At 37.2% G+C, this 24,096-nt stretch overlaps 1 protein-coding gene across 2 annotated transcripts; it reads right to left on the reverse strand.

Moving 5' to 3' along the window:
- Positions 1-1,167: 1,167 nt before the first annotated feature.
- Positions 1,168-21,040, reverse strand: slc30a8 (solute carrier family 30 member 8). Of its 2 annotated transcripts, XM_046835171.1 has the most exons (14): positions 20,748-21,040; positions 16,089-16,218; positions 15,879-15,985; positions 13,900-13,994; positions 13,663-13,789; positions 12,239-12,414; positions 10,106-10,256; positions 4,575-4,721; positions 4,307-4,453; positions 4,075-4,228; positions 3,725-3,974; positions 3,501-3,606; positions 3,108-3,242; positions 1,168-1,834 (listed from the first exon to the last, which is right to left on the reverse strand). In XM_046835171.1, exons 1-14 carry the CDS (start codon positions 20,896-20,898, stop codon positions 1,689-1,691), a joined length of 2,022 nt encoding a protein of 673 aa, XP_046691127.1. In that variant the 5' UTR covers positions 20,899-21,040; the 3' UTR covers positions 1,168-1,688. The 2 variants fall into 2 exon arrangements, with proteins under 2 accessions (XP_046691127.1, XP_046691126.1); XM_046835170.1 differs by lacking the exons at positions 10,106-10,256; positions 12,239-12,414; positions 13,663-13,789; ... (2 more) ...; positions 16,089-16,218; positions 20,748-21,040 and adding an exon at positions 7,872-8,269 and having other exon boundaries at positions 4,575-4,720.
- Between the last annotated feature and the right edge of the window lie 3,056 nt (positions 21,041-24,096).

Here is a 24,096-nt window from a genome sequence, read left to right on the forward strand (position 1 = left end):
TAAATGTTTTGTCTGACCTTTCCTGATTATGTCCAGCTTTTCTTAAAAATTCCGTCTTGCAAATGTCCATGGGAGTAATAAATATTCATGTATAAAAATGGATTTAAACATGTCAGTGATTTAGAGAAGGCCTTGCTGGCCATGACCACCCATCACTGCAGTTTGAATGGAATGAATTAAATAAATAAATAAATAAATAAATAAATAAATACATTTTAAAAAGCCTTGCAATAAAGCCCTGGTTCCATCACCATGACAAACATTTCTATACTAAAAAAGATACATAGTTCTGCAATCCTCTACAACACTCAGACATGCACTTAGTATTTTTTTTAAGTTCCCAGTGCCCATCCTCTGCATCCCCCAGGCAGTCTGAGGAAACGAAGAACACACTGAAGTCCATTAGGCTGCAGAGAGACTCCCATCCCTGCAAGGCCTTGTTTGTGTTTATTTGATCTGTCTCACTTATAACTATAAACGCATTTAACCTACAGGACAATTACAGGCACTTACCGAACTAGCATATGATTCTGAGAGGGTTTGACTTTCAGTCTGATGGCTAGTGCTTTTAGTGTTTCATGAAGCTGTCGAGAGAGATGAGGCAGATTCTGTTGTTTCTTCAACATAGATATCTTACTGGTAGTGATATTATTGGTTGTTAATGCTGATGTTAGAGGAATAGTAGTGGGGTTTTTTGTAGTTGTAATAGTAGGCCTAATGGTACAAGTAGCAGTTGTTGTAATACAAGTACTGATTGAATTTGCAGTTGTTGGCTAATACTAGACATTGTATTAGTAATAGTAGTAGTAGTTGCTGTAGTCTTTGCTATAATATAAGTACTAGAAATAGTATTAAAAGTAATGGTAGCTGTAGGCTTCATTTCACAATTACAGTTGTAGTAGTAATAATAATCTGTGTGCTATTTTTTGTTATGACTGCAGATAGACACTGATCTGTGGAATAGTAGAATTTACACAATTTAAGTTTTAGAATTAAGAGTCAGTGTTGCACTAATGTCTGGAACCTAATAAATCTATTAGATCTAGATATCACAGTATTAATCACAAAGATGAGTCAGAGAGAAGTGTAAGCATCATCACAACAGTAATGTAGGCAACGACATACTCTGTTACTCTGCAACATTTAGGGTGGGATAAAAACAGTATCTTATGTACAACTTCAGCTCTCTTTAATTGTCAGTGAATAATCAACACAAAGCATAGAAGTGTTTGGTAAATAGAAAGATGCATATAAAGATACTTTCACATGAGCAAAAATCATTTGTCAAAAATCATCTGAGTAAAATGCCTTGAAACTGATCAATTATACTAATATACTGATTTATACTAATTTTCTGTTCTAGTGATAACATATTTAACCTCGTTATATATAATGACAACATATATAAACTCACTATTACACATAGTAAACTGAGCTATGCAGTGCGGTACAAATAAAAATACACAGAAACCGTTAGTAGAATTCACATTTCTAGTTCCTCTTACAAGCCCATGTGACTTCACATGAATCCTCTTGCCAGTGTTAAAACAACAGAGAGCTCCATGACTGAGTGGTACTCAAAGAAATACTGTATTACAGTAAGACTTAAACTCAGGTCCTTGACATTAATATTAATGTTGTGCTCTGCTTAGTGGGGTTGTGGGGTTGTTGTGTGGCTTTTGGAGGCTTCAGTGTTTGGGATCCTGACAGAGGCTGCAGTCTGGTCTCTGGTCTGATTGCTGCTCTAGCTGGATGGTGACAGAGTGGAAGCTGTATGCGGTGAAGCAGTACCGAGTCATCTCTTTGAGTACCACCTGAGGCTCTGCAGTGTCATCTGAGAAGACAGTGATAATTACTTCAACTAAGCAGTAATGGTGACAATAGTCCATGTGACCCAGTTTATTTATGTGCACATACAACACATGGTGAAATGTTTGTGGACCCGCACACCTATATGTGTTTCTTCCACACTGACATAATGCTGGAGCACACAACTGAACAGGATCTCTTTATATGCTGTATGTTAAGAGGCACAAACAAGCTTCATAGAAGACATGTGGCCTTCTCAGAACCCTGTAATTAATCTTCTTGAGCTTCTCTGAGATGAACTAGAATACTGACCAAACCTCTTTGCTTAAACTCAACAATGTTTTAGAAGCTGGATGAGCATACTTCTCTACAGCCACACTTCAAAATCTAGTGGAAAGCCTTCACAGAAGAGTAGTGATGGTAAATAAATTTTAAAAAGCAAATCGAGACTAAAAGTGGAATGGTATGTTCATAAACTTCATATGCGTGTAATGGTCAGGTAGCTTTACCCATATACATACATACACCATCATTCTGAATAACAATTTCTGTAAGAACAAATTTTCTTCGTTCATATACTCTATCTGGATTCATACAAGATTCTTACAACTGTGATCTACTTGATAGAATCTGAACCTAAAGGATTTTTCCAAAGTGTCTTTCTAAAAAAATCTGTTTTCTTTTATAAGCCGAAAAATTGAAATTTCTGCAAAACATTGCTGTAGTATTAGTAGCAGTAGTTAATGCTGTAATAATAGTAGTAGTAATATTTTGTAATCATATTTCATCTTGTTTTCATCTCATATACTGAAAATCAGTAGAAATTCTCATTGCATTGAGGAAATTTTTGTTTTAAATCCCATTTGTGGTGAGGATCACATGACCACAAGCGATATTCAATGACCACAAAGGAACTGCATTGTCTGAAGCATGAAATCTGCAACATAATCATTATACTGTCCTTTGTGTATGTTTTGTGTGGGTGGGCGATGTGGTAAGATTGTGTGTAAGATTTACAGTTAAAAACATAATGTTTGTAATATGTTTATGAATACTGAAAGTTCAGTAATGTGAATAGCTCAATCCAACAAATATTCAAAATAAATATTTGAATATATTTGAAAATATCCTGAATTCCGTATATTGTTTTAATATGTTTTATATGCGATCATTTAGCACTAAAGAATCCATAACACAACAACTGACCAACACTATATGCTGATGTTCTTCCATATGTTTCTGCTTCTACATGAATGTTTTATACCCAATTAAAGAAAATAAAAAAAGCTATTTCTCACCTATAGCCACATGAGCAGAAAGAACAGCCTGGTTCATGGTCAGAGCCCAGATGTGGAGGTTGTGCACAGCTTTCACACCCTTGATAGACAGCAGCCTTTCTCTCACCTCCCTGTAGTCCATACCTGCCGGTGTGCCTGCATGAGAAAAAAAAATCCTAATATTTGAGTGTTACGATCACATGTATAAATAATTCTTCATAATAAATATCATACATTAGTGTGACAAAGTAGACTAAATGACTGTTCAAATGAATCAGGATTATTAAGACTATTATTTAACTGAACTTAATTATTAAAGTAAACATTTTTAATCTGAAATTGTAATAATTTAGTTCCATTTGTAGCTTTATAATAAAGCTCTGATTGCCTCACAAGGGAGAGTCATGGACATACCTTCCATTAATACTACCAGAATGTCCCTCATGACGGTGATTGTGGTGCCCAGGACAAACAGAGAGAACAGGAAGGTGCAGATAGGATCTGCAATCTTGTACTCTGGCTGTGAGGTATAAGGTTATCAGTCCATTAGAAACACATTCCCTTTAATTTAGCCTTTTGAATAGTTTGCTACATCAAAATTCAAGGCTTGCTTTAAAAGTAATTGTATACCCTCTTACCCTGAAGAAGATGATGAGTGCACTCACGAGGACACTGACGCTCTGCAAAAGATCTCCAATCACATGCACAAAGGCAGCTCTTACACTGGCATTTTCTTGTGTCTTCTTCATGTGCCCTTGGTTTTCAAGACTGTGGTAATTAGCACCATGGCTATGATTTTTCTTCTTTCCGTGGCTGTGGCCATGACCGTGAGTCCCAAGTCCACCGTGACTGTGACCATGACCTGACTGGTACAAGGTGAACGCCATTCTATGTGATTTAGGAAAAAGATATATAGGCAACATGAAAGAAAGAAACAGGGGTAGAGCGATATTTGGTTTATGCCTATTAGGAGAAGAATGGGACGTACATGATGTTGGCTAAGACAGCACAGCCGGAGGTGATGAGCATTACAGTGCCCTCAATCTCGAAATCATCACTGATGAGGCGTTCCACTGCCAGGTACACTAACACGCCAGTCACCAACCAGATTGTGAAGACAGACAAGAGAGCACCAAGGATCTCTGTGGATACACAAAATAGATTTAAGTACTCCAGGATAAACACGTTCAGTGATGATGACGACGATTACAATGACTTACCTGCACGATGCCAGCCATAGTTGAGTGTGTGTGTAGCAGGTCTGGATGAGAGCCACAAAGAGCACAGGCTAATAATGAAACTAGTGAAATCCACCAGTAGGTGGGCAGCATCAGTCATCACTGCCAGACTGCCAGCAAAATACCCACCTGTTAATACAAATACCCAAACTTATAAAGCAGGCTAGCGCTTTGGATAATAAAATACACCAAATTATATGGTAGCCTATAACCATTTTCTTTAAAAGACCTAAAAGAGAAAAAATCATACCCAAGATTTCTCCCACCATGAAGACCAGACAAACAGCTGAGACAATGTAGAGACGTTTTCTGGCCAGTTTTTTCTCCAGTTCCCGGTCCTCATAAGCATGACTACTGTCATGACAGTGCTTACTGTTGTTCTCTCCATTGCCCATACTATAAAAAACAGAGGAACAAACAACAGGCGAAGATAAATGACAGTATATTTAGCGTTTGAACGTAAACTCTTTAGGCTAAAGGAATATAGATATATTAGACCAATACCTCACAAATTATTTATACATTTGCACAACATTTACACAACACAGTTGGCTATATTTCTTGCAGTACTCACATGCAATATTCAGTACAGTTTTCCCCAGAGGAAGAAAAGAGAAGAAAGAGAGGATTTTCAAGGATGCAGACTAGCCAGATAAACTGATTATATTATAGAACAATAAGTCAGTGATGCACTTGACTAAAGAAAATTAAGACAGGGTCAGTATTGTGTTTCTTTCAATCACCGACATGTCATTCATTTTAAACTGTGGCTTGTTGTCGGCCACTTCATTTTCTTCAGTAAAAAGTTTTTCATAGTATGAATTGGTACCCGCATTCTAATTATTAGCACCGAGGCAAAGTTATTTATTATTAACTAGTGCCTACTTGCTTGAAGTGTCTGCAGTCAGTCTCAGAACAGCCGAATAGTCATAATGTGTAAACAGCTATTACATTAAGGAACAAAATGAAATAGTCTCAAGGCCAAAAAAGTCTCCTGTTTAAACTTAGTGCCGTCAGAGCTCCAGACTAAACTAAACTGAACTCCAAGGTCCCTTTTTAATTCCAAATTAAAAACTGGAATGCAAACACAAACTCAGAGAACAGCAGTACGTGCAAGAAACAGATAATATTGCTACAAGTATAAAAATAATATGAAAATTACAATGAAATACAATGACGATATAACCCATATTCATAGGTTTATCTGTAAAAACGTAGTTTTTTGTATACTGTATAGGCTTTAAATAAAAGCACAAAGTAAATAATTGTGTTTCTTGTCTAGTGTTATTGAAAGGATCAGGGTTTTTCAGACCACAGACTTCTACCGAAATGCCTCGATTTGTGCCTGTTGATCAATGTATTATTTTATATATAGTGATAACTATAGTAATAACTTGTCTAAAATTGTAGATCGAGTCATCTTGTGATCAAATACACGCTATTAACAATGTCAGATCCACTTATCTTGATTTTTTCATCTTAGATTTTAGATTATTGAACCTGGGTTTAGAATACTGAATGCTCAGTATTTGTGTACTTACTTATTATTTCTGTAATTCAGTCTGATCAAACACAGAAGTAGTGTAGCGACTGGGTGATATTATAGGATGTTGTATGCATGGAAATCAGTATAAATGACCAGTAATCTTATTAATACTGAAACTTTAGGTGAATTGTTCTCCTCAATGTCTGCATTTACTGATGTTTATTCAATATCTGATCATCAGTGATAATTTACTATTAGTAGTTGATTGAGAAACAGGATGCATGGATGGAATGGGATGGAACAGGGTTTAACTCACTTCCCTATTTCACCTGTCTGAAAAACAGGAATTAATGATCAGACACCTTGCTTTATTTTAAGATATATCGCCACCACTACCACCTTCCACATGACATGGATGACTGTGTCTGTGTCTCTCTCTCTCTCTCTCTCTCTCTCTCTTTCTCTCTCTCAGACTGGAGGTGTGCAAATATCCTATAAAAATAGGCCTTTTTTTGACACCCAGAAGGTTTCGGTCATAATTTCAGCTACTCTGCCTGTATCAATTATGAAAAGTAAAAAAAAAAAAAAAAATTTTGAGTTGAAGGATAGAAAAACAGCTCCAAAATTCAACACACACTCAAGAATAAAAGGTTAGACCTTTAAAAGGATTTTAATAAATATTTAGGTTGTGTCAGTCTCGGTAAACACTTCAATTCCCTGAAGACCAACACAGAGAATGAAAAGGAGTTTCTTGTGGCCTTCTGGGCCACAAACCAAGAAAACACCAAGTCTAGAAACTTTTCTGCACAAACACCTGAACGTTAATATTAAAATATTAAAACACACACACACACACACACACACACACACACACACACACACACACACACACACACACACACATATATATATATATATATATATATATATATATATATATATATATATATATATATATATATACATATACATATATACACATACATATATATTTATATATATATATATATATATATATATATATATATATATATATATAAATATATATATATATATGTATGTATATATTTATATATATATATATATATATATATATATATATATATATATATATATATATATATGTATGTGTATATATATATATATATATATATACACATATATATATTTATATATATACATACATACATATATATACATATATATATATATATATATATATATATATATATATATACATATATACATACACACACACACACACACACACACACACACACACACACACACACACACAAGTTTAAACTGATTTAATCACAGATATAATGAAAATCAGTCTTATGAATAAGATTGTTAAACAGAATCTATTTTCTTCTACTAATGATAAAAGAAAAAAGAAAATAAGATTCTATATTTTAATGAGTTGCCCAATAATCTCAGGTTTATCTGTAATAAAGTTGTTTTTCTGTATACTGCGGTTCAGTTCCTACTGGGTATGTTTGATCATGTGACCAATAAAAATATCAAATTGAATTTCAAAGTACCACAAAAAAAAACCTTTGTTGTCACCAATGAGGTTCTTTTGGGGCACTTTGAAATTCAAAGTTAATTAACATGAAGTTCTAAAATGTGACATTTAAGTTAAAACAGAAACAAATTAATATCCTTCTCAAAAAAGTTGGTTCAGGCAAGAACACAAGTGATATCAGATCACATGGAATTACAAGACTGACTCAAAATAAAATCCAAGCCAAAATTGTGTGTGTGTGTGTGTGTGTGTGTGTGTGTGTGTGTGTGTGTGTGTTTAAACTTAACCCACCACATGACTAGCTGCCCTCTTTCTTGAGGTGATGGAGGCGTTTTGTTTGCACACAGCCAAAAAAAAAAGACTCGTGTGTAAAACCCCTGAAGCCCCCAAACCTCCTCTCCAATCAGTACAATCAGTGAAACTAAACTCTGTGTTAATTCACCAAATAAACAAGTTTTTCGGATAGAAACTAAAACAGATCAAAGGCACCGATTTAGTTTAATTTAGATTTAATCCGAAATAAAAAACTTTACCTTTCCCGTGTTACAGTGTACATCTGGGCAGCCTTGTCTGTGAACAACAGCTCTGTTTCTTCCTCGTTCTTCTTGATCATGATTAAAACTGAGATTTAGGCCTAGACCTCTGTTAGAGCAGTTTCTCAAGAAAGCAAAACAAACAAATTTAAGAAAATACAAGCTGAGAAGTTCTTCTGCTGAGAAGCGCATACAGCGTGTGTGCGTGTGCGTGTGCGTGTGAATGCGCGAGTGTGTGCGCTCCGTCTGCAGCATCCTCAGTTATTGGGAGTGTGTAACCTCTGTGTGAAGCCGTGTGACCGTGTGAACCGTGTGCAACAAGTAATCAGGGTGCTCTCAGCACCACTGCTCTCAGAGTGCGGGGTGAAAAACCGCCCGCAAAAACACCCCCCACCTGATCTGATCACACGCTCGCGCACGCACGCGCGCACACGCGCCTGTGAATCTCATCTCAGCGGCGCGCATTCAACGCGTTCACAAAGTATTCCGATTTTTCTTATCACTCAGATTTAATGTTGCAACTTTCAGAAAATTCAGTATTTGCAGTTCCACACTTCTGATGATGCTTCCATACACACAATAATAAACTTGTGCTGGAAACTGCTAACAAAGTGGATAAACTGATAGATGACCACCAAGCCATGATAACTGTTCCATACTGCTGGTGGTAGTGTAGTGCTGCTGCGGAGAAGCGGCCTTCAATGATAGGTGTGACCAGTTCCTCATGACATATAGTAATGTGATCATATGATCTACAGCAACATACATAACAAAGAATTCACAGCACAGCTTTGGTTCAGTGCAGTAGTTCCCTTTAAACATTTGTACCCAATTTCTACCAAAAAAAATTGGATTTGCATTTAGTTGGAGGTCAGTGAAAGTCACTCACCATCATTGAGATGTGCCTGTTAAGACATGGAGAAAAAAAACAAAAAGACAATGTTTGTGGATTTTATTTAAACATGATACTGTATTATAAATTGTTTTTTTTTTTTTTTTAATGAACAGATCCACCATTTTTCACATCTTCTTTAACCTTTCTTTATTTGGTTCAGGTACCCGAACATTTTTCGATGATAAAATGCACAGTGGCAAATAAGTTATAACACACAATCACTGACTGTTCTGCAGATCCAGATGATACAAATATACAGTAAACACACACCTGATGAACGCTCCAGCCAACAAACTCCTGTTAAAAATAATATGTAGAGACATTTTTTATTTAGGGAAATACCGTTGGAGTGCACCTGTAATAAAAAGTTAACGATATTGAATTTTGATGGACAATTTCCGTATAGTTCTCAAGTCAATATTGAGCATTGATGAATGGAATTAAAACAAAAGTCAGGGAAAAAGAGACCCTTTGTAGACACAATGCATTAATGAATGAATGAATGAATGAATGAATGCTTTCATGAGCTTTTCTTCTATCTGTCATGTAACATAATGATCACAATAAAATGACTCAAATGGTTAAAATAACCATAATGAATGGTTTTCATGCATCATTAGAGCAATAATGTTGATTGAGTACTGAACTTAAAAATGCAATCCACCCCTAGCAGTATTTTGAGAGAAATTGTCAACTACAGCACTTGGCGATTTCTCATATCTTTCGGACCTGAACCATCTTTCAGTATTTCTATAATAAAATACTGCAGTTAATTATAAGATACTGCAATGATTATTTGTTTTTTTCACAAGCTATATCTATCCTCCAGTGAATTCACTACAATTCACTACATATATACAAAAATAGTAACACAGCAAGTCTCAAGTACTAGTGGGCAGTTCTAGCAGTCAGGGATTTGAAAAGCCTAAGAGAACTCTATTGGCTATTGTACAGGTGATCAGTTCAGGTAGTTCAAAACAAAACAATTGTAGGGCAGAAAAGTGACAGAGACCAAAAAGAAGGCATGCCACTAAATCACGATGGAGAGTTTTCTGTGCAAAGCCTCTACTCAAGGCTAAAAGAAGGTGACAATGTACCAGTGAGTTTTTAAAACATGGCTTAGGTAACATTTGGAGAGAAAAAAAAAAAAAAAAAAAATTCCAAACGATGTTGAGTCAAAGCTTCAAGGAGGTCAAGCCACTTCTTAAAAACCTATTTCTATTTCAGGACACATCCACATACTGATAGTATGATGGGTGATAGACAACAAAATCAAGTAGCAGGAACAAGCTCAAGACTAAGATTAAAAAAAAAAAAAACGGGCACAGCAGTCCACCTCAGTCAGAAGGGCTATAGAGATCACCAGAGGAGGGCAGGCGTACATGGCCACCCGTTACGTTAGGAAGCCGTGAAAGATCTGGGAGGTTGTTGAGGCGTGATCGGAGCTCCTTCCGCACCTGGGTGACTCGTGCCAGCTTGTGCTTATACTCCTGGAATACATACAACAAACATGCTCATTAGAGACTATAAATGTAGTGTGTGTGTCAGATGATTAACACGCACTGTGATTTATAGCAGACATGATGATTTGAGTGGGAACATAGAACCCAGGGAAATGTGACGTCTTTCTCTTTGAGGTCATTTCATCTCATGCAGACAAACTCCTTTTTTTTCCCCATTCTTCTTCTTAAATGTAAGCTCAAGCTGCATTTGATTTATTATGATGCTATTAGAGTTATGGTACTGTTATTTATATTACTCATTATATTCATGTCAGTGTATGAATGCTTTTGTGATAGTCGACATTTTTTGGCAAATTTCTATATTAATATTTTATTAATGAATTGTAATTACATTTTAAGTGATTTTTTTTATATGCAAGTTATTAAACACTTTAGACCTTAACAGATGTAATAATAACCGATTTTTATCTAAAATTCGGACTACCAGGTAACTCTTTTAGACATTTTTAAGCTATTAAACACTCCGAACATAAAAGTTACAATGCTGCTAGATTAAAAATGCAAACTTGATAAGGGAAAACTAAAATCACCTAAAGAATATACACTTGTCTGATTCACCATTTGCTGTGTTTTAGTCTTTATTTTGATCTCTGTAGTACACAAGCTGCTGTAAACTCTAAGGCACAGCAGCTCTCATTATAAAAAAAAACTAAAAACATTTATATAACCACAAAATAATCTCATGTTCCTTATGAAAAGATGGATTTTACTGGCATCATAAAAAGTGCAGAATAAGCATTTTTTTGGGTTAAATAAAATCAATCTCAAACTGTCAAGCAATATTTTAATACTGAACTTCATTAGCATGCACATGTTGAAACCAGCTGCGAAATGAAACGCATAAATAAACAGCACACCCCAAACTGTGTATTTATTTTCTTTATTTGGATCTGTAAGTATGAAGCCAGAGCATACGGAGACCTGCGGAGAATCTGGAGAGATAATCACAAATTAATACATCACACTCTTTATTTGTATTTATACTTACCACCAGAGGTTAAAGTGGGATATGAAGGTAGTGGAAGTCTGGGAGTTAGAAGGAGTTTGTGGATTCAATCGAATCTAACAGTATGTACAAAAGTTTTACAAAGTTGTGATTCTCCTTTTTTTTTCAAATCATATTAAACAAAGTGGAAAGCCCTTTAAATAACGGATTACATAGAAAAAAACAACAACCCTGTGAACCTTTTTTGTTTGTTTACTTACCCAATCTGATCTCAGTAATGCCATTTCCCCTTTCAATAGACTTTAGGCATTTTACTGCTGATCAATGTTTGTATTTTATGTGATTTCCGGCAAATTCAATTTGTACAAACTGAAATGCTGCACTTTATTATGCCAAATCTAGTTTTTGCCATCCATTTAATATTCACACTTGGGTTAAAAAAAAAACAAGCAGTGTACATAAATCACTGAATTAGACTCGTCATGGCACTAAATCTCCCTGCACAGGCATACCGTTGGACTGGATTATAAAAAGTGCAAATAAACAAAGTCTGGCTATAAAACAGCCAGTTTAGAATACATATAAAACACTGGAGTCTGCAATTGGAATGAATTAATAAAATGTATGAAAACCCCGGTTTGAAAGCACAGGTAGTGTTCACACGTCTCTGTTTGATGGACAATAAACTAGACAATAGGGGGTAACCATTATCATCAAATCGTTCTTTTTTTCCCCCTCTGAAACATGAATCTTACTGGGATTTGGACATCACAGTGCGTGCACCAGCAGAAACTCCACTTCCAGCTCATTCCAGCTCACATTAAGGTCTGCTGACCAGCACACATCAGTGAGGTTTAAAATTTTTCTGAATGTATATGAATGAGTTAGTGCTGCCCTCTAGTGGACAAGAAAAGTCCAACAAGTAAACTGATAGTTTTAATGTTAACCTATAACTTAATGAGGAAAAAAAAAAAAAGAAAAAATAAATGGTGAGCATACGCACTTCTAGTTTCTGCTCATTCTTGGCCAGGCCATCCCTCTGGCTCTGCAGAAAAAGTGCAAGCAGCCGTGTGAGCTGTCGTCGATCGTCGATCTCAGCTGCCAGGCGACCACTGTAATCTGCTAGCAGCATGCAGGCCTCCTCTACCAGTCTGGATAAGCGTTCTCCTGACTCCTTATCTAGAATAAAACACCACACACACAGCCTGGGCTGAGCCAACCTATTAGGTGTAATCATGTATATCACTTCCACATATAGGCCTGGGTGGGTAAAGAAACAAGGATGTGTTACTCAATGGAAAAGTCAGCAGATACACAATTTAAAAGTGTGGACATTGCTAACAAGACAATGTGCATGAATGTGAATGGATTAGCTGTGTGTCAACAATATAAATGATACAACATATTCATAAGCAACCAATTGAGTACCGTATTTTCCGGACTATTAAGCGCACCCAAATATAAGCCACACCCACTGAATTTGACAAAGATTTTTATTTTGAACATAAATAAGCCGCACCTGTCTATAAGCCGTGTCTACATTGAAACTAATGAACTTTACACAGGCTTTAACGAAAGACAGTGTCTGTTACACGGCTTGTATCTAAACAGTAGCCTACCAAGAAAGTCATTGTCCACTGTCTTCCTCCTTCCTTTCACAACAATTTCTCTCGGGAGTTTTTCTTTTGGCATCATCGTGCGTTTAAAAATCACTATCGGTGAATCTTTTCTCCCGATGCCGTGCAGCTCAGAACACAGGTGAAGTGCGTTTTTTCATGCCCGGTTGTTTTCAGCAGGACGAATGATTCGCATTTCCTGTAGACAGTCCGAGTGAGCGGCAGGTCAAACGCCAGAGGAACATCATCCATATTTATGATGTGGTGCAGCCTGATTTAGTGGGAGCGCATCTGATTTAATATAAAGAGTTTCATTGGTTCACCTGAACCCGTTCTGCAATTTCATTGGTCTAATGTTATGGGGCTCAGTTTTTTGGCTTGAAGTTTGTGAAACCGGGAAAAACCCAGGAAAAATCCATAAATTAGCCGCTTCATTGTTTAAGCCATGGGGTTCCAAGCGTGGGGAAAAAGTAGCGGCTTATAGTCCGGAAAATACGGTATATCAATCACAAAACCAACAAACACAATTCTAGCCAAAACAGGAACAGACACAATGAACGTTTGCTATTTAGCTTAATCGTTTTTGTTTTTCTGGTTTCCTGATGTGCACCAAGAAACAACAGGAACTGAAGCTAGAAGTGCATCTTTCATGCCAGGTTTATTTCCTCTTCAGTAAATTGCCCTTTTTTTAAAGCTTATTCTGACAGAAGTATAAAAGCACATATTTCTGGTATCTCCTGCCTTTCAGTAACAACTGAACTGCAGATGATGACTCCCCTGAAAAGTAGTTAACTTTAGCTTCCACACCCACCTGTGATTCTGTGCAGCAGGGACGAGTCCTGCACCTCTGGAGGTAAAGCGGTGATCCTCTGTCGTAGTGCGGAGTCACTTGAGGCTGCGTTCTCCAACTCCTGCAGTGCCCGGATCAAATCCGCTGTCTGAAATAGACAAGACTGTTAGGATTGATCACAATAAATGGGGTACACGGACATCATAGGTTGTGCAGCGTTAGGTTTCACTGCCACCAAAAGGTGTTTTTGCACATTACCTGTGGCGGCTTTGCTGGAGAACTCTGAGAGGCAAAGTCAATATCTTTCGCTTTAATCTCCTCATAAGGTCTTTTCTTGGCCTTCTTTTCACCATCTAGACATTGTGGGTTTAAAAAAAAGAAAAGTTTATTATTATGTATTTTAAGTCTTGCTTTTGAAGAAATAATGGCAGATTACTATAAATGTGATTGGAGTATGCACAGTTGTTATTGTTTTCATGGTAGTAATAGTTTTATTTAAAGGTGTTATCAAAAGGTTTGTTTCAAAATTCGTTTTGTAACAAGCAAACAGATGGCAGCACGAAGCTGCACGCACGGTCACATGGTGCACCGACCTTCATAAGTCAGTGTGCAAAAAAACATCGGAAGCTGTGCAACTGCCACTGTTCTGACCACGTGCGTTACCACCAATGAGCCGTTCGAGGTGTTTTGAGTTGCACGTGTGCTCTGAAAGCGCAAGAACGTCACCGGAAGATAACGAGATCAGGAATACCTCCAACGAGCTCAACCCCCATATATGTTGAAACCATTCGAACCAATCCACAACATTGTCGATGCGTCATACGGGACGGTCCGGGCGATCCTCACGTGTGATTTGTTAATGTGCCGTGCTGCTGCCACGTTCGTTCCCAGGCTGCTGACTCAGGAGCAGAAAGAACACCTAGTCAAACTCTGCCAAGAACTCTGACAGTGTGCAGTGGATGACATGTGCTTCATGTTGAGCATCATCACCGATGACGGATCTGTGTGGGTGTAGGGGTATGACCCTAAGACGAAGCAACAATGGAAACAGATTTCACAGTGGAAGAGCTGATCATCTCCATGACCAAAAAAGGCGAGGCAGGTCCGCAGCTTGACCAAGTCATCTTTTTTTAAATTTGAAGCATTGCCCATCGAGAATTCATCCCCAGGGGTCAGACCATCCATAGCGAGTTCTACTGCCAGGTTTTGGGGCGTCTAATGGGGGAACATTCGAAAGAGACGGACCAACACACTATAGTGCTGTCATTACATTGTGCTTCCAAATCTAATGTTACAATACAATCACAATTATTACTAGTCGAATTAATTATCATGAACAACACACAGGTACATGGAAACACTGGGGGAAAAAAAATTCAGTACAAATGTATCTGCCAAAATCTACCAAGGAAACTTTTCATTGCAGATTGTATTTCTTTGTCTTTGCGAAAACACTTTAAAATTGAAAGAAAACTAATGTTTCACATTGTCTCCTGTGAGCCAGTGTAAAGAAATATGACCATATTGGCATATTATATTAACATAAATTTTACAAAACAAATGTAGCAAAATGTACAATTATTTAAACTATCAAACATTACATTATTTATTTTATAAAAACAACAACAAAAAAACACCATATGCTAGTTTGTCTTAAGCCAAGATTTCCTTTTCCTCCACCCTTTTCTAAGACTTTAAAGATATTACCAAACATATCCGAGTGTTTTCTGAGAGCCTTGTCTGCAGTTGAAAATACTGATATGTTGTTTTGAGCCAGAGAATTGAGAACTGAATTCATCCCCAGGGGTCAAACCGTCCATAGTGAGTTTTACTGCCAGGTTTACAGGTGTCTGAGAGAGGACATTTGGCAAAAGAGACGGCGGTAGTACAGAGCTAATCTCGAAACCTTTTGATACCACCTTGTATTACATACCATTTTTTCAAATGCAACAAATGTTTTGGCAGATTTTTTTTAACCTATAACCATATTCATGGTAAGATTTGAAACAGATTTCAGTCTATTCAAAATAAAAGCATTTTATCTTATCCTTTACACATTCAGCACCCATCAGCAGGTCATTGATCACACTTGCAACTACATACAATACCTTTTCAATCACTGATTAAATAATCCATAGAAGTAGCTGCATAATGCAAGTAATATAAATGAGCCTTATGTTATAATCGTAACGTTAACAAGAAAAATGTCAGACTGCAGAGATTTGAAAGGTACTTACGTAGCACTACCGAGAGTTTGTCCAGGAGGTCAATCTCATAAACAGCTCTTTCCTGCCAAATAGACAAAACCCGCTCCAGGTGTTTCTTTCCGCCCTCTTCTCCTTCACTACACACAAGGTGGTAGGATCAGTGACTATTCAAATCAAATGCATCTTAACCAAAATAGGAAACCCTGTTGCGTATGGAAATTAAGTGTCATTAACACTCACCTGGAGACGTGTTTAAAGGCGTCGACAATAACCGGGGCGAAGTCCAGTGTGAACTCTGGCCCTTTTCTTTTGCTATTCTGAATGACATCGTTTGCAAGATAAAGGAAGGTCAGTTTACGAGATACCTGGGCTGGAAAAAAGAAGACATGGAAATCATACTAACTTGATGAAGATTTATATGTAGGTGATTAAAAACCTCACCCTCACAAATACAGAAGATTGATCATACTGTAAAGCAGTTCAGAGTGCCAGGAGGATGGGATATTCATTCTTAATCATCTGGATAACACTTAGCACGCTGCGGTTCTTAACCTACAGGCCTCGTGGGTGGAAACGTGTTGTTTGTGGTTCCGCTGAAACGGTGCTAAATTTAGAGTCGAGGATCCACAGGCTAGAATATTCTTTCAAAAGGAGCATTTGATCAGACAGGAAATAAGACAAGAAACTTATTTTCCTTGTTGCTGAGGGATGCAATTAACAAAAATACCCACACAAAACACAAATGACGACTAAAGACAAAAGCTTCTGCTGATCTTCTGAGATTTTCCATGCGCAATATTCTCTAGAGTTTACTCAGAATCATGCAGGGGAAAAAACATCATCTTAAATGTTTGGAATTGGCGAACAAGTGTAGAACGTGATGTGGTCTTCTGCTCCTACAGGACATCTGTCTCAGATTTGTGCATTTTGAGATGTTTTTCTGCTTACCATGGTTGTAAAGAGCGGTTATTTAAGATGTCGTAGGTCTATCCTAACCTCTCTATCATCAAGGACTGACACTCACTGGATGTATTTTGTCATTGCGATCACAATTTCTTACATTCTGAGGACTGATGTGAACATGAACTGAAGCTCTTGACCTGCATGATGCTATGCGCTGTGTTGTGTTCCTCTCACATGATTGGCTGATTGCTTCTGTGAATAAGCAGGTACAGGTGTTCCTATTAATGTGGTCCCTAACACATGCTCAAACTTGATGGTGACACCATAGTGCTGTCATTACAGCATGTGCTTCCAAATCTTAGTGCTCACCAAGTTACACTACAATCACAATTAATACTAGACAATTTAATTAGGAATAACACACAGGTTCATGGAAACTGAATGTATTCATCATGTTCCTGTAATAGCTGATTCGACATAAAATCTACCAAGGAAGCAAAATGCACTTTCATTGCAGATGGTCTTTGAGTCTTTGAGAAACCACATTTAAACTGAAAGAAATACAAAACAAAATGTATCAACAGCAGGATGTCCTTATTTTAACTATCAAACATTACATTACTTTAAAACAAAAATAAAAAAAAACAACAACCATATGCTTGTTTATCATTAACAAACCAAATATTTATTTAGTGTTGTAGATAAACTTCTCCACCCTTCCATGGTGCTTTTGTTAAGACTTTAAATAATTATTACCAAACACATGAGTGTTTTCTGAGAGCCTTGTCTGCGGTTGAAAATACTGATATCTTCTCCTCCAGAAGTGTCATATCTTCATCCACTGTTACCATGTCCAAACAGCTAACAATGATCATTTTGTCTTCCAATTTTCTGTCCTCATCCCACATTCCTGCCACCATCTGCCCTTTTGCCTACGCAAGGGTGGACAAAACAGTGGCTATTTATCAGGATAAACAGATTTCATGTATTGTTTTTAGTTTTAACAACCAGAAAAGGGAAAAAAAACATTTGCAAAAAAATATATATTTTAAAAGAAAATAATAACAAACCCATTAGTTACTCTCGATCTAAATAAATGCAGTTATATACATTACTTAGCAGTTATTATTACACTACATGATGGGCTTCGTGAGCAGCACACTTGCACTTTATGGATAAGCTTGATTATGGATTTAACATTTGTCAACCTTGCATGTGTATAACTATCTAAGCTCACCAAATGGAGAAAATATTCTACTATTTGTGATTTAGAATATCAGGAGTCTTCAGTTTAATTTGACTTGATTTGGATCAAACATTTAGGGCACATGGGCTCATGTTTTGTGCACGTCACAGGGCTCATACAGATTAAATCCCTCATTAACATGGGTGCATATCAGCTGTGTGTATGTCTATAAGTGTCTATTAACTCGTGGTAGCAATCTATAAATTTGTTAAAAGAAAGAAAGAAAGAAAGAAAGAAAGAAAGAAAGAAAGAAAGAAAGAAAGAAAGAAAGAAAGAAAGAAAGAAAGAAAGAAAGAAAGAAATTAAAAAGTCGGAAAGTTGGAAAGAAAGAAAGTTGGAAAGAAAGAAAGTTGGAAAGAAAGAAAGTTGGAAAGAAAGAAATAAGGAAAGAAAGAAATAAGGAAAGAAAAAATAAGGAAAGATAGAAGGAAAGAAAGAAAGTCAAAAGAAAAGAAAAGAAAGTCAGAAAGAAAGAAAGTCAGAAAGAAAGAAAGTTGGAAAGCAAAAGAAAGAAGGAAAAAAGAAAGAAGGAAAAAAGAAAGAAAGAAAGAAAGAAAGTTGGAAAGCAAAAGAAAGAAGGAAAGAAAAGAAAGAAAGAAAGAACGAAGAAAGAAAGAACGAAAGAAAGAAAGAACGAAAGAAAGAAGAAAAAGAAAGTCAGAACGAAAGAAAGAAAGAAAGAAAGAAAGAAAGAAAGAAAGAAAGAAAGAAAGAAAGAAAGAAAGAAAATTCTGAAAGAACTCTGAGATGTTCTTAATGAGGATAAGACTGGTTTCTACTTTAATGCTTCAGCTTATGGTCTTCCAGTATTAACAAAATTGTGACCTATACATTTTTACAGATTATTTTTAGAGCTCTGTTGTGTCACCGTCACTTCCCCACTTCAGACATAAATGAAGAGTTACTACTGAATGACAGAAGCAACTCGGCTGTGGGTCCCTGTACTATAAATAGGTCATATTTGTTGTATCCAATTAGCTAAACAATTAGGTCATTATCAGGGCAGTAGAATCAGCAGCCTGTTAAAGCAGAATAACAATAGGTTTTAGTTTGAATTCTTTGCTACATGAACTTTAATTTGCATCAGTGAGTCATACACAATTGTGGGGGAACTCATTTTAATATCATTTGGCTGTGGCTTTAGAAAACACACTACATCTAAAATACAAAATGCATCCTTGCCTGCACTTTTCACGCCATGTAGGGGGTCTGTCATGATCTTCTGAGATTTGAGTCTACTTCACAGTCCGAGTGGCCTGATAAACACTATACCAACATGTAACACTAGCTTATTAATGTAATGTTTTATTTTGGAGGAAAGGGCTGATGTAGATAAGTACTGATCGATACAAAACACACTATAACCTGGAACAGTCTGGAGGACAAGTTCTTCCCACACTGAATCTAGAAACCGAATCTGGAGCAGTTTTTTAGCTAACTAATCATGATCATCACGCTTCATCAGTCCTTAATGATACACATGATAAACAGCCAGTAGGAATCTAAAAGAGAATCAAATTCATCTGTTCTCATGTGCAGCAGATCCCTGAATCCAGTTCATTAGTGCGGCAGACTGAGGGCAAGAATATATGCACAATAATATCAGTTCTAAAAGAGACTATTTTTCATGTCATTTGCACAATCACTCGATATACAGATTTCCTTTTGGGGCCATACATCAAGTTCTTTTTGTCTGCAAGACAAACAATCCTCATTGCCTGCATGTTCCAACCAATTGCGCTCCACATTTGTCTGTTATCTCACTTTTACTTTCACTTTTTATCACACAAAATACTGACAGCTTCAACCATTTCTACCTCACCCAAGAAACAGAAAAGATAATCATGCACAGGAAGTTACACAACCAAACACACACACACACACACACACACACACACACACACACACACACACCTGCAGAGCACCACCCGCCCCATCTGTCTAATTTAATTGGACAATCACAAGAGTAGTGCAGAGTGAATCATTAAATAGGTGTAACAGTTTTTTACCTGAACTCACAAAATAAAAACAATAAAACATTGCTATATATATATATATATATATATATATATATATATATATATATATATATATATGTATTTCCATACAATGAATGGACAAACACAAAAAATTACTTTCAAACCAATTGATTTTTTTCAAATCAATAATAATAAACAATAAACAACTCAATCTAATTGTTGTCTGTCAAATCATGTTACTTTCAGCAATTTCAGACCTTTTTTAAAGCAATTCCTTCAGTCACTATGATTCACACAATGTCTCTTGTGCTATTAATAACTGATTGAATAAATGCCAACAGATATAACAGGGATTTATCTGCTCTCTAACAAGGCTGAAGTCACACCTGAGGCCTGAGTACCAGGTTTATTACAACCACATAAGCAGTAACTGATAGAAGTCTACAGTTTGCATGACATGGTTCATTTGCCATTGAAGACACACGTTAATGTTTCCTATCAAAACACTGCACATGTTGCCTGAGTGATAACCGGATCCCTACCTGGACACTTTAGTCAGTTGCTGAACTTCTTCCTTACAAAACGTTTGGAATCCGAATCTTGTGTAAACTACCTGGTTTTATTTCTAAGCCAAACACTGATGCATGGTTCATGCTGTGTGCTAAGCAGCTAGCCTGCTCTATGGTTCTGGTTAGTAAAGTGCACACAAGCGAACTAACAGCTTCCAGTACACCTGGTCCGTGTTGTGTGTTCACATTGTGGTGTTCTTACCTTTTTTCAGCTCGTTGTACCAGACTTTCACGATGGTTTTTGAGTGTTTTCTGTGGTGGATTAACCATAGAGACAGGGTCTGGACACTCTGCTGCGAGTTGCTAAGTTCGGCCAATTTTTTCTCCAGAGCCGATTCGGAGAAAACTGACATCTTCTTCTTAAAAAGGACCTTCTGCAGAATTACCTGATGGTAATTAAAAAAAACGCACGTGTTTTTTTTTTTTAATCACCAATCAAGCTGAAAGGAAAAACGGAAAACGTGAAAAAGGTAACGTTTACAGCGTTCAACATCGAAGTGTGAACTGCGCATGCGCGTTCGAACCCTGTCATTTTAAAGGCGCATGGTGCTCCTCTTCAAAAACGACGCTCTCTTCAGACTTCAGAGTTTATTGTCACGAAATTAGTTTGGTAGCTCTCAGAGACCAGCCGCAATAAGAAAAGTAAGAATAAACAAAAGATAATTTCACTAAAATATAATAATTGGACAATATGTACAATGAAATATATGTGCAGAATCCTGGCACTAGCTGGACTGATGTACTGTAAATCCAAGCACTACCTGATCAAACATTTGTGTTTGCTTAATTACTGCACTCATATGTTGGCTTTTCATATATGTTTACCACAAAGCTGAAAACAGAATAGATCTAAGGGGCTATTCCAGCCCCTATAACGCTCTAGGATATAAATTGAGCCTCATGAAGACATGGTTTGAGACATGTTGAGTAAGGAACTCTAGTGTCCTGTACACACCACTGATCCTCAACCCCACTGAACATCTTTGGGATAAATTAAAACTCAAACTGCACCCCAGACCTCCTCACCCAGCATCACTGATCTCACTAATGCTTTTTTCTAGCTGAATGTTCACAAATCCCCACACAGAGCAGAGTGGAGGTCATTATAACAGAGTAACCAGTAACCAGTAACCATTACATGACCAGTTCTGGTCATGTAATGGTCATGGTTTTGAAATGGAATGTTTAATAAAGACAATTATTGAGTACATTGTGTAAAAGCTGCTTGTGTGTATCCCTGTAGGTCAGATATGTCTATAGCACCGTAGTTAAATGGTTGTATAGGGAAGGTTAGATCTTCTAGTGCACTGACTTCACAGCCTGGTCTCAGAGAACCACATGCAGGACCAAGGTTACACTAGAACCAGGTTTGGGGACTATAGTGTATGTGGACCAGGTTGAGGTCCACTTACAATATAGCAGGGGTCACCAACCTTTTTGAAACTGAGAGCTACTTCTTGGGTACTGATTAATGTGAAGGGCTACCAGTTTGATACACACTTCTGAAATAAAAAATTAGCTCAATTTACCTTTAATTATATGTTATTATTAATAATTAATGATATTCATCTATATCTAGTCATCTATATTTTAATTTTGTCATTTTTAAATTCACACCAAGTGTGATTTTGTCAGGGAACCACCAGCCACGCCTCCCTCCAAGGCTCACACTCTCACTCAGCCTCTTCCTGCTCTAATCACCAACACCTGTTCACCATTACCTTTCCCCTTTATAAGGTCCTGATTCCACCTCACTCTCGGTCGGATCTACTCGTTGCCATGGAAGATCTACCGGACTTCCTACCACTAGTATTCCCGGTACTTCCATGCTCATGGCTCTGCTTCGGAGGAAGCGCTCAAGATAGGTTTGCCTTTAATGGTTCACATTGGCGATCATCCCTGGACTACCGGCATTACGGATTTGACCTGCATTACGCTTTATAACCGCTCTCTGGTTTTGTACTTCTCCTCAAGCCTCTGCCTTGTACATGTTCAGACTAAATAAAGACAAGGTGTTTAACCATACTCCGGTTTTCGACACTCTGTCTATCCGTGACAGATATAGAAAAGAATAACAGCAAAAAAAATTAGATGCAGCTCACTGGTAAGTGGTGCTATGGTGAGCCATTTTTTTTTTTTAGAATGGGCCTGCAGGTGACTCATGTGGTCCTTGCAGGCGACCTGGTGCCCGTGGGCACCATGTTGGTGACCCCTGCACTATAGTCTACAGCCCAAGGTTTATAGACACATGACCATCACATCCATTAAATTTTTCTTAACATTTATTATATCATACATTGTTCTGGAAAGGTTTCCCACTATATTTTGGTGTGTGGCTGACCTTATTTATGCAACAAGCAGCAGTGGACAAAGTATACCAAGTAGTAAAAGTTGATTAAAAGTAGAGATACAGTATGTAACATATTACTCCATGACTTATGATCTTATGACTCTTACTTAATCAACTTAGTTTATGCAAAAAGACTCTAATGTTACTCTTACAACATCAATCTATTGATAGAATGATAGTAATGGGTTAAACTTGCGAGGTTGTATGGTTTAGATACAGTGGCATTGAGTAAAAGACAGGTGGTGGAGCTGGAGGTAGCCGCGCTGAAGATGTTGAGTTTTTTGTTGGGAGTGACAAGGATGGACAGGATTAGAAATGAGTTTATTAGAGAGACAGCACATTCAGGACGTTTTGGAGACAAGGTGAGGGAAGTAAGATTGAGATGGTTTGGACATGTGCAGAGGAGGGACATGAGTTATATTGGTAGGAGAATGACCAAGGAGGAGGTTCATGGATGTGGTGAAGGAAGACATGCAGGTAGTTGTTGTGACAGAGGCAGATGTAGAGGACAGGGGGGTATGGAGACGGATGATCTGCTGTGGCGACCCCTAATGGGAGAAGCCGAAAGAAGAAGAAGTAATGAGTTTATCAGTGATTGATATCTAATAAATTATCATGAGCCTAAAACATTCTTTTAAATGACTTCAACAAAATCATACAAATAAGGTTACGGGTGTTATTGCAACTTAGAGTCAGGAGTTTCTTCCATCATTTATTCCTCTCAAAATGTTCTGGTTGATGTTGAACTGATGCTGAACTGTATGTAGCTGTATGTAAATACCACTAACCGGCAATGGCGTGTTTTTGCTTGAATGGCAACCTGGGTGAACCACACCATGACCCAATGTCTATCCTATTGATTAGTTTCAGTTCTGAAAAGCTTGTCTCTGATTCAGCTTCTGTCACTTGTCATTTCAAGACAGAATGCAATGTAGTATTGCATTATTGTATAAGCAGGACAAATCCAGAAGGTTCAGCCTCCAAGGCCAGCATCAAAAGACCCAAAAGAGGGGAAATCAATTTCCTTCCCAATTATCCCTGTGGACAAAAAAAGGACATTTTTTAAACCAAGAGGCTTGAAATGTTGGACTAGTTCAAGAAGGCTGTAACAGAAAGAGACATGACTCTCATCCATCAGCATACGCAACACACCTTTGTTCAAGTGTTGCATATGCTGTCATCAAAGCTAAATGTAACTACA

This window comes from Silurus meridionalis, chromosome 22, assembly GCF_014805685.1.
Source record: "Silurus meridionalis isolate SWU-2019-XX chromosome 22, ASM1480568v1, whole genome shotgun sequence".
Lineage (NCBI taxonomy): Eukaryota > Metazoa > Chordata > Actinopteri > Siluriformes > Siluridae > Silurus > Silurus meridionalis.